This window comes from Oryctolagus cuniculus, chromosome 16 (assembly GCF_051225735.1).
Source record: "Oryctolagus cuniculus isolate XC-2025 breed Fujian yellow rabbit chromosome 16, ASM5122573v1, whole genome shotgun sequence".
Taxonomy (NCBI): Eukaryota; Metazoa; Chordata; class Mammalia; order Lagomorpha; family Leporidae; genus Oryctolagus; species Oryctolagus cuniculus.
The window spans coordinates 11,907,558-11,919,219 of NC_142882.1; the positions used below are offsets into that span (position 1 = coordinate 11,907,558).

The 11,662-nt window shown below is 50.0% G+C and overlaps 1 protein-coding gene across 1 annotated transcript in view; it reads right to left on the bottom strand.

Moving 5' to 3' along the window:
* Positions 1-8,721, bottom strand: part of LOC149121477 (vomeronasal type-2 receptor 116-like) — a 35,651-nt gene extending 26,930 nt beyond the window's left edge. Inside the window, exons 1-4 of the mRNA XM_089315527.1 lie at positions 8,394-8,721; positions 7,839-7,900; positions 7,570-7,640; positions 6,761-7,360 (exon numbers count right to left, since the gene is read on the bottom strand). Coding sequence (XP_089171653.1) covers positions 6,761-7,360; positions 7,570-7,640; positions 7,839-7,900; positions 8,394-8,470 — 810 coding nt within the window. The 5' untranslated portion in view covers positions 8,471-8,721. The remainder of the gene's footprint in view (positions 1-6,760; positions 7,361-7,569; positions 7,641-7,838; positions 7,901-8,393) is intronic.
* Between the last annotated feature and the right edge of the window lie 2,941 nt (positions 8,722-11,662).

The following is an 11,662-nucleotide window of genomic DNA, read 5'->3' on the forward strand; positions in this document are numbered from 1 at the left end:
ATTCAAAATGTTCATGGAAAACAAGAAAAAACTATCCTTTCAACATTTTTACCCGAATCATGGATTTTTCAATCCATTCTTCACACACGTTTTTAAGGACCTTGGCACAGTAATTGTCATTAACTTTAGAAATAAGGACAAGTCTTTGGTGCTGTAGTTTAGAAGCCACTGTGATGGTGCCAGTGCTGTGGTGTAGCCGGTAAAGACACCACCTACAGTGCTGGCATCCCAAACGGGCACTGGTTCAAGTCCTGGCTGCTCCATTTCTGATCCAACTCTCTGCTATGGCCTGGAAAAGCAGTAGAAGATGACCCAAGCCCTTGGGCCCTTGCACCCATGTAGGAGACCTGGAAGAATCTTCAGGCTCCTGGCTTCAGATCTGCCCAGCACCTGCCATTGCAGCCATTTGTGGAGGGAACCGACAGAAGGAAGATCTCTCTCTCTCTCTCTGCCTCTCTGTTACTGTGTCTATAAATAAAATAAATAAATATTTTTTAAGATTTCTTTATTTTTACTTGAAAGTCAGAGTTACACAGAGAGAGGAGAGGCAGAGAGAGAGAGAGAGAGAGAGAGAGAGAGAGAGAGGTCTTCCATCCGATGGTTCACTCCTCAGTTAGCCACAATGGCCAGAACTGTGCCGATGCGAAGCCAGGAGCCAGGAGCTTCTTCCAGGCTTCCCATGTGGGTGCAGGGGCCCAAGGACTTGGGCCATCTTCTACTGCTATCCCAGGCCATAGCAGAGAGCTGGATCAGAAGTGGAGCAGCTGGGATTAGAACTGGCACCTATATAGGATGCTGGTGTTTCAGGCCAGGGTGTTAACCCACTGTGCCACAGCACCAGCCCCTAAATAAATATTTTTTTTAAAAAAATAAGCCACTTTGAATGTCTGTATCCAATATAGAAGGCCTGAGGTCTGGTACCAGCTCCGCTCCCAATTCCAGCTTCCTGCTGATGCGACCTACAGAGATGAAAGTGGTAGCTGCATGGTTAGGTGCATGCCATGCCTGTGTGAGAGCTGCATTGGGTTACAGGCTTTGGAGTTGGTCCACACCCTGGTATGCTTGTTGTGGCCATCTCTCTTCCTGTTGCTCCCCCCCATCCCTCTCATCATTTCTCTTTCAAATACATTTTTAAAAATAATGAGGGGCCAGCACTGTGGCGCAGAAGGGTTAACACCCTGGCTTCAAGCCATGGCATCCCATATGAGCTCTGGTTTGAGTCCCAGCTGCTGTGCTTCCAATACAGCTCTCTGCTATGGCCTGGGAAAGCAGTAGAAGATGGCCCAAGTCCTTGGGGCCCTGCAACCACATGGGAGACCCAAAGGAAGCTCCTGGCTCCTGGCTTCGGATCGGCGCAGCTCTGGAAATTGTGGCCTATTGGGGAGTGAAACATCTGAGGGAAGACCTCTCTCTCTCTCTCTGCCTCTCCACTCTCTGTAACTATGACTTTAAATACATAAATAAATCTTCAAAACATGAGTAGAAATATACATACAGGAAATAAGAATAAAATGCAAACATAACCACATCTATATTTTTACAATTACAATTTCATCATGGTTATAAAAATACAGAATATTCACAAAGTTAATCCTTCATGAATGAATACGCAAAGTCTCAAGAAAAGGAAACATCATATTATTCAATCCTTATATGATGGGTAGTGGGGGGTTGAACAATGTACAGAGATGATGTCTTTAGGAGCCTTATTTATTTACTTATTAATTGAAAAAAATCATATTTACAGGGAGAGACAGAGAGAGCAAGCACAATCTTCCATCTGCTGGTTCAATCCTCCAACGGCCTCAATGGCCGGGGCTTGGCCAGGCTGATGTCAGAAGCCTCAAACTCCATCCTGGTCTCCCACAGGGAAGGTGTAGGCTCAGGTACTTGGGACATTACTTGCTGCCTTCCAGGGCCAGTAGCAGAAACCTAGATGGAAAGTAGAGTAGCTGGGACTCAAGCCAGCACTCCAATAGAGAGTTGCAGTTTCACAAGTTGCAGCTTAGTGCACAGGGCCACATTGCTGGCCTTGTCTTTTCATTCCAAATAAAATGAACCATACTTTTCTTTTTAATTTTTATTCATCTGAGAGATAGAATTGCAGACACAGAAAGACAGACAGACTGCTAAAAAGTTGATTTTCAAAAAGAATCTTGCAAAGAATGTTACTCATAATTTGTAGGAACTCCTCATAGAAGTAGAGATAAACGCATCACATTATGTCACTATCTTCCAGAGCCATTAGCAGAAACCTAGATGGGAAGTAGAGTAGCTAGGATTTGAGCCAGCACTCCAATAGATAGTTTCAGTGTCACAAGTTGCAGCTTAGTGTGCAGGGTCACAATGCTGGCCTTGTCTTTACATTCCAAATGAAAGGAACCCTACTTTTTTTTTTTTTTTACAGATTTATTCATCTGAGAGGTAGAATTGCAGACACAGAGAGAGAGAGAGATAGACAGACTTAAAGGTCTTCCATCTGCTGGACAACTCGCCAGGTAGCCACAACAGCCAGAGCTGAGCCAATCCGAAGCCAGAAGATTCTTCCAGGTCTTCCATGGAGATGCAGGAGCCCGAGCACTAGGGCCGTCTTCCACTGTTTTCCCATGTGATGAGCAGAGAGCTAGATTGGAAGTGGAGCAGCCAGGACATGAACTGGCACCCATGCGGGATGCCAGCACCACAGGTGGAGGCTTAGCCAACTATGCCACCATGCTGTCCCCAGGAACCCTACTCTTGACCCAGCGTCTGGATTGTATCATGCCACAATTCCATAGTCAATTTCTCTGATATGTGACTGTTCTCTGAATCACTGAGTACATGAGCCCGATGCTTAGGAGGAAGAAGAGGCTGACATTTTATGCACACTCATGGAAAAGTGCGCCCCCATCTTATTTGGTCATGGCCCATGCCAGACTCCAGCTGCACGCAACTATTTCTAGTTGGACTCTAGACTTCCTGTTTATGCAGCTTCCTCCTTTTAGGTTCTGATTTGTTCCCAAGTTTTGTGGAAAGCATGGGTCATGTTGAAATCTCATGCATTAGTTTCTTTTGACAATTTTCTTGTTTGCAGAACTGGATGTTCTAGCAGATGATATTGGCACATTCCTGGGAGTGATTTAATAATTCCAAAAAGGAGGGACATATTTATCTGGGTTTCTTTAAGAAGATTTATTTTTTAATTTTTTAAAGGCAGAATAACACAGAGAGGTGTAGGAGGAATATAGAGGGAAAGAATGAGGAAGGAGGAGAGGGAATGAGAGAGATAGAGAACGAGAGGTCTCCCATCCATTGGTTCACTCCCAAAGAGGCCACAACAGCTGGGGCTGGGCAAGACTGAAGCCATGAGCTAGGAGTTTCACCTGGGTTTCCCACATGTGTGCAAATAAAAGGAACCCTGCTTTTTTTTTTTATAAAGATTTATCCAGCTGAGAGGCAGTATTACAGAGAGAGAGAGAGACTGACAGATTTAAAGGTCTTCCATCTACTGGTTCACTCCCCCAGCACTTGGGCTGTCTTCTGCTGTTTTCCCAGGTGCATTAGCAGGGAATCTAGAAGAAGTGGATCAGCCGGTTCTTGAATCAGTGCCCATATGGACTGCCAGTGTCTCAGGCAGAGGCTACACCCAAACACCAGCCCCAGAAGGAATATGTTGACCACTTGATCCGCTAATCTCGGTGCTTTCTGGTGAGTTGGAAGACTTGCTCTCTTATCCAGAAAATATTTCATAGTAGTGATATTCACTTTCAGCTATACCATATTATTCCTTCCATGAAATAATTGCTTAGGAATGTTTACACTGCTAAAAAGTTGATTTTCAAAAAGAATCTTGCAAAAAATGTTACTCATAATTTGTAGGAACTCCTCAGAGAAGTAGAGATAAATACATCACATTATGTGAGTTTCTGATTAGAACTGCTACCTAATTGTCCAAACAGACCTCCTTGGGTTGTCCTTAAAGGAAAGAGTTTTTTTGGGGAAAAAAGCTTTCCTTATTCATTTTTTATTTATTTGAGAGAGATCAAGATCCCACTTGCTGTTTCATCCCCCAAATGCATGCCATCATGGGGTTGGGCTAGGCCAGATCAAGCGCTGTGAACTCAGGCCTGGTCTACTGCCTAGGTGGCAGGGACCCACCTACTTGAGCCGACACCTGCTGCTTCCCAAGGTACAAGGACAGGGAGTAGAGCCTGAACTTGAACTCAGTTACTCCAGTATTGGAGTGTGCATATTAAGCATGCTCCACAACATCCAGCCCAGAAAAGACTGTAAAAGGGCAAATTCATGCCATTGAGAAATCCTGAGGGAGTATGAAGATGACCTTAAGTGAACTTATGTGGGAGTTGTGGACATCTTTTTGGGATTAGGTACCTGAGGGTGTGGGCCAGATGGTAGAAGGGTGGGTGTGAGCTTCTCTGTCTTTTTTGTTTGTTTGTTTCAAGATTTAACTATTGGGGCTGACACTGTAGGGTAGTGCGCTAAGCCTCCACCTGCAAGGTCGGCATCCCATATGGGTGCCGGTTCGAGTCCTGGCTGCTCCTATTCTGATCCAGCTCTCTGCTATGGTCTGGGAAATTACAGGAAGATGGCCCAAGTACTTGGGTCTCTGCTCATGTGGGAGGCCAAGAAATGGCTTCTGGCTCTTAGTTTCAGATCAGCCCAGCTCCATATGTTGAGGCAATTTGGAGAGTGTGCCACCGGAAAGAGGAAAAATCTTTCTCTCTATCTCTCCCACACGCTGGATGTAACCTCACAAATAAATACATCAATCTAATTACAGAGAAATGGAGACAAAGAGAGAAAAAGAGATCAACCATCTGCAGGATCATGTCCAAAGAGATGAAATGGCCCAGGCTGAAGCCAGAAACCAGGAAGTCCATCTGGGTCTCCTTCATGGGTGCAGGGGCCCAAGGACTTGGGCTATCCTGTGCTGTTTTCTGAGGCACAGTAGCAGGGAGCTGCACAAGAGGTGGAACAGCCGGGACTAAAACCGGTGCCTATATGGAATGCCTGCACCACAGCCAGCAACATCATCTGTTGCACCAAAATTCCATCCACGAACTTCTAACTCATGGAGGTGGATACCACTACCTTGAGAATGTCCCTCCCTGTGTGTTCACTGTGACTTTGTCAAAAGGTGACATCTTCCAGCCAACAATTTGCCTTTTCAAATGTCTGCTTGGGTAAGAAAATAAATACAACACACACACAACTCATTTTTCTGCTTAATTCAAGCCAAAGAATCCAAGTAGCATGATTAGAAACAAAGAAATCATGTAGTGAATATGTGAATAAATTTGTCCTTTTTTTTTCACAGGCAGAGAGGAGAGACAGAGAAAGAGACAGAGAGAAAGGTGTACCTTTTTCCATTGCTTCACCCTTCAATGGCTTCTGCAGCAGGCACGCTGCGGCCGGTGCATCTGGCTGATCTGAAGCCAGGAGCCACATGCTTGTCCTGGTCTACCATTCGAGTGAAGGGCCCAAGGACTTGGGCCATCCTCCACTGCCTTTCTGAGACACAGCAGAGAGCATGACAGGAAGAGGAGCAACCAGGATGAGAACCCGAGGTGCCAGTGACACAGGGAGAGGATTAGCCTATAGAACGGAGTGCTGGCCTCTCCTTTTTCTGAATTCTAAAGGCAGAGTGTATACCACAAAGAGTATGAATCTCCATATACCATTTGAATACCAAGGAGTATGGATACATTTCGTGAGTTACAAACAAGAGAATGATTGTATATGGGCAAACTGTCTCATGTAGCGGAACATTTCCTGCCATTGGAAAGTGGAGCAGCAGATGGAAGATCACACACTCTCTCTCTCTCCCTACTCTCTCTCCTTCTCCTCCCCCCACTCTCTCTCTCTGCACCTACCTCTCTCTATGTCTGTCAAATAAATAAAATCACTCTTTACAAACAATAGGTATCATTTTTTGGTCATCTGCAAGGTGCCTTTTGAAATGTATGCTTGGGATAGAAAAGAAATAGAACACACACACAACTCATTTTTCTGTTGTATTCCAGCCAAAGTATCCAAGTAGCATCATGAGAAACTAAGGCATCACACGTTGTGACTCTCTCCCCTTTTTCTGAATGCTCAACCCAGGGTGTAGATCACAAAGAGAGCACATCTCCATAGAACATTTGCATACCAAAATGTGTTGATAGGATTCACAAGAGTTACAAACACGAGAATGATTGTCTATGGGCAAACTGTCTCATGGAGCGGAACATGTTCCAAGGACTGCGTAAGTCTCAGTTCTTGATGGTGGCTTTTCCACAGAGACAATGGCAGCGCACAAAATTCTCATCCAGATACAGCAGAGGAGACAATCCTCCCAGCGGGTCACAGTTGGTGAGTTCTCTCACTGTGGAGTGAACTTGGAGTCTCTTCTTTCAGCCACTAACAAGGCAAGTGCTAGGAGCCTTTCCACCATCTTCCCCAGCCAGCACAATGGGAGGGTCGCTGGCAGCATTCCACCCCCACCCTCTCCCCCACCCCCACTCCAGCGAATCCGGAGCTCCACTTCTCCTCCAAGCATCTCCAGCTGGTGACAGTCTGGCGAGAGCCCACGGCATTTCTCCACAGCCCCCCACACCCACAGTGTCCCCCTCGTTCAGCGGGGCATGAGGTCAGGGAGGCGGCAATCCCAGAAGGGGCAGGTGTCCATGGTCTTGCTGTCAGCTTGTCTGCAGTTTGTGTGGGGCCTGAGGGCTCCCGGGGGTGGGGGGCATCAGTGTTGGAAGAGACGTCTTTGTGCCTTGCAGCCTGGCCTGGGGCGGGCCTTGATGGGAGGGGCTCTGGGCCCTGGGCTGGGAGAGGGAGAGGGAGGCAGAGGTCTGAGGGCAGAGCAGGCCAGGGGTTCCAGGCCATGGAGACTCAACTGGAACTCAGCTGGCAGAGGATGCCTCTCCGGGGGAGGCTTGGGCATGTGGGAGGAGCCCCGAGGGGCGGCGGCTCTGTAGCTGTAGCGAGGGGTGAGGAAGAGGGTGTTTGGGTGGCCAGAGGAGCGGGCTCCTGGCGCTGCATTGGCTGGGCGTGCCGACGGTGGCTGGGGGCCGTGGGGAGCACCAGCCACCCTGTCTGCTCCCAGGGGAACGGCAGACCCGTCTTCCATGCTGATCTCCCACGTGGGGTCAGCACCTGTGAGCAGGAGCCAGCGGGCCTGGGCAGGGAACCAGAGCCCCTCTGCTGCTGTCAGGACGTGCTCAGGGACCACCACGACCACCACATGGCCCAGCGTGAGCTGCAGGGCTGTCTGTGGGGCCAGCACCAGGCCCTCAGCTCCCAGGCGAAGCTGCAGCTCTGTTCCCGCTTCCAAGACCACCACGATCATCTGGGCGCTGGCACCCTGCGGGCCCTGGGGAGGAAAAGCCAGCAGTTAGGGCTTGTCGTGCAGTGGCTGGCAGGGCACAGGCCAGGGCACAGCCCAAACTGCAAACCCAGCCCCCAATCCAGCCCTGCATGGCCACCCAGAAACCTCACCGTCCTGACACCCTCAGCGAGCTCAACCAATGGACTTTCCCTACACCTTGGATCCCAACAAGTCACGTGGACCCCAAAACTTACCCTCGAGCTTCCACGGGGCACCGCTACAGCATGGCATGGACACGGCTGCCATTCCTGGGCAGCTTCTGCACCTAGGGGAACACGGAGTGTGTTGAGGGGAGGCGGCTGTCCCGCAGGAGTCCCACTGGAGGGGCATAGTTGCTCCCAGCGCGGAGGTGGCTGCAGGCCTGGGCATCCTAGAGAAAGTCCCTCCCCCGTTCCAGTCAGCCTTGGAAGGGGGAGCCTTTCCTAGTGGGGGCAGTCAGGGGAGAGCATAGAAAATGCCTTACCTGGCCTGGGACCCTGCTGCAGTCTCTGCCATTTGGGGAGTTTGCCTTGTGTCCCGTGTGGCCTGCAGGAGAATGGGACTCGGTCAGCTGAGACCAGCGAGACCTGTTACACAAAGCCCCTAACTCATTGCAGCCCTGCAGCCCTGAGCCCATCCCAGTCCCCCACATTCAATGCCCAATGCTGGGGCTGCCTGAATCCCTCTTCTCCCCTGAGGGTGGGCACTTCTGATCTGCCAAGGCCCATGTGGATATTACAACATCAATTGGGGGCCATACCAACCACTCAGCTTAAAAAGGAGTCTGCTCTGCTGTTCTGCCATCAGGCACCCACCTGCAGATCCTTTAGCACAGGCTGAACAAAAGAGCATCATTGGGCCCAGGGGGCTGATGTTCCCACCCCTGAAACTGTGCTCACCTCAGCACACACCGACATGGGACAGGAACCTACGAGGCATCTCTCTCTATCTCTCACTCTCTCTCTCTCTCTCTCTCTCTCACACACACACACACACACACACACTCAATCTGTCACCTAGACACTCTCCTCCAACATACCTGCTGTCTCCAACAGGGCCGCTGGTCCCTTCCTGGCAGGAGTCACTAGGACTCCTTGGGCGCCGGCAGCCGCTCATGGTACAGATTCTCTGGTCTGTCTGTGCCAACCCCAGGCGATGTCTGCTTCCTGCAGATCTCCCGTTGGCTCCTGCTCTTTCTCTTCACCTGAGGCAGAGGGATCAGCCCCCCAGCTGGTACCCCAGGCAACTTGAGTGCTAGGGAGATGTTCCTGCAGCCTCACACGGGCAGGGCAGAGTGAGCTTGGACAGAGGGAGCTCCTTGGAATGCATCCAGGTGTGGGAGGCAGAGGTGGAGCCAGGGAGGAATGGTAGCCTTGGCTTCCTCCTGGTATTTAAAGCCTGCTGGGCTGGTGAGGGGCGGGGCTTGCTGAGCGGAACCCAGTCAATCGGGATAATGATAGGCTGGCAGTCTGTCTATCCAGGACAGTCAAAATCCAATAGAACCCTCCCTGATGAAAATCCCATCCAGGAAGAACTGCCTATGGGATGCAGTTCTGGTCAACAGGTCCTCTCACTCCTTGATGTGGTTATCTTTTCCCATGAGGCTTGTGTGATTTTACAGGAATGGATTTTTTAAAAGAACACTTTTATTTATTTTTATTGTATTGATGTTTTTGAAAGTCGGAGTTCCACAGAGGGAGCTGGAGAGGCAGAGACGGAGAAAAGTCTTCCATGCACCGGTTCGCTCCCCAGTGAATTGCAAAGCCATAGCTGCGCCGATCCGAAGCCAGTAGCCAAGAACTTCGACTGGGTCTCCCCCGTGGGTACACAGGCCCTAGGACTTGGGCCATGCTCTCTGGCCTTCCCAGGCTCTAGCAAAGAGCTGGATCAGCAGTGGAGCAGCCAGGACTCAAACCAGCTTCCCCCTGGGATGCTGACACGGCAGGCGGTGGCTTGACCTGCTACACCACAGCCCCGGCCCCAGGATGGAATGGTTGAGATCAGTCTTTTCCCATCTTTACTACTGGTTTCCTTCCTTCTGTATTGATTGAGAAAGGCGGAGGGACAGTGTGAAAGGGAGACCCAAAGAGCCATCTTGCATCCACTGGCTCTTCCCACTGCTTTTCCAGGCGCATCAGGGAGCAGGATTGCAAGGGCAGCAGCCAGGACTCCACCCTGTGCCTCTATGGGATGTGGGCATTTCCACAGGTGGCTTCCTCCCCTGGGCCACAACAGCAGCACAGTTTCTCCTGTAGCCTAGTAAAACCGATGCCCTATGCAAATTGGTGTGTCTGCAAACTTGCTATTGTTTTCCAGAGAGAAAATATGTTTCCCACCCAGAGTTTTGCCTTGGCCTGTGGCTTCACCGCTGATGGGATTGTGACCGGGGAAAGTGACTGCATTTATCCCGGGAGCTGTGGAGTTCCTGATGAGTTGGTTGTGTACTGTCTTCCTCTCGAAAGATGAGCCAGACGGCAGAGCTGCAGCAGCATTGTCCAAGGATCCACAGGCTGTGTGCGCATCCCGCACTGAGGGCAGCCAGGCAAACCTTGTGAGCATGGGAGAGAGAACCTGTGTCCTTCCATTCTGCAAGCCAGCCCTCCCTGGTGAGTAGAGAATGATTGTGACTCCCCAGTGTCCACTGGTATACTTCTGCCTTCACTCACATTTCTCTCCATAACTGACAGGATGTTTTCCTTCAGATTCAGTGATCTATTTGGAAGGCTGGGTTACAGATGGGGTGGGGGGAGGGCTGGGGAGAAGCCCTCCCCCTGCTGGTTCACTCCAAACATGGCCACAACCTCAAACAGTATTATCTCATGGGTCTTCACTCCATGGTGTCGAGGGACAGGCAATGTCATCTACTCTTTGTCATGTGAACTTTCTTGGGGTCATAGACCAGATTGTGCTGACACATTTCTTAATTGATTTCAAAGAAAGAGTTACTGAGAGCAATTGGAAGAGCAAGCGTGACACCATCTTCCACCTCCCCTTCTCTCCTTCACTCTCTGTGACTCTGCTCTCCAAGAAAAGCAAACCCTGCAACACACAGCTTTGCTTTCTCATCCCCACAAACTGCCCGTGGTCCCCGTGCGCCTGGCTCCAACCTTCTGGATGACAGTGGTGCCCAGTGGGAGGCAGCCTCACCCAGGAGAAGGGGAGGTGGAGGCAGCTGGGACCCCATCCACCGCTGGCGGGCTGCGTCTTCCACCTCACCTCGCTCTGCTTTGCCCACCATTGCAGCAATCTGGCGAGTGAACCAGCAGATGGAAGACCTACCACTTTGGAACTCTACATTTAAGCTAAAAGAAATACATCTTTAAAAAAAAAAAAAAGGCGTCCCACCTGCTCCTCGCTTCGGTTCGGCACATTACCAGCCCTAGCAGCCATCTGGGGAAGCGAACCAAAGGAGGGAGGACTTTTCTATTTGTCTCTCTCTGTCTCTGTCTGTCTACTCTCTCTCTCTCTCTGTGTGTGTGTGTGTGTGTGTGTCTATAAATCTATCTGTCAAATAAATAAACAAACTCCTCCGGGGGCCGGTGCTGTGGCATAGCGTGCAAAGCCGCCGCCTGCAGTGCCGGCTCCCATATGGGCGCCGGTTTGAGTCCTGGCAGCTCCAGTCTGATGCAGCTCTCTGCCATGGCCAGGGCAGGGAATGCAGTACAGGATGGCCCAAATGCTTGGGCCCTGGCATCCTTGTGCGAGACCCAGGAAGGCTCCTGCCATTGGGGAGTAGACCAGCAGATGGAAGATTTTCTCTCTCTCTCTGTCCCTCTCACCCTCTCTCACCCTCTCTCCCTCCCCCTCACTCTCTTTCTCTCTCTGCGCCTACCTCTCTCTATGTCTGTCAAAGAAATAAAATCACTCTTTACAAACAATAGGTATCCTTTTTTGGTCATCTGCAAGGTGCCTTTTGAAATGTATGCTTGGGATAGAAAAGAAATAGAACACACACACAACTCATTTTTCTGTTGTATTCCAGCCAAAGTATCCAAGTAGCATCATGAGAAACTAAGGCATCACACGTTGTGACTCTCTCCCCTTTTTCTGAATGCTCAACCCAGGGTGTAGATCACAAAGAGAGCACATCTCCATAGAACATTTGCATACCAAAATGTGTTGATAGGATTCACAAGAGTTACAAACACGAGAATGATTGTCTATGGGCAAACTGTCTCATGGAGCGGAACATGTTCCAAGGACTGCGTAAGTCTCAGTTCTTGATGGTGGCTTTTCCACAGAGACAATGGCAGCGCACAAAATTCTCATCCAGATACAGCAGAGGAGACAATCCTCCCAGCGGGTCAC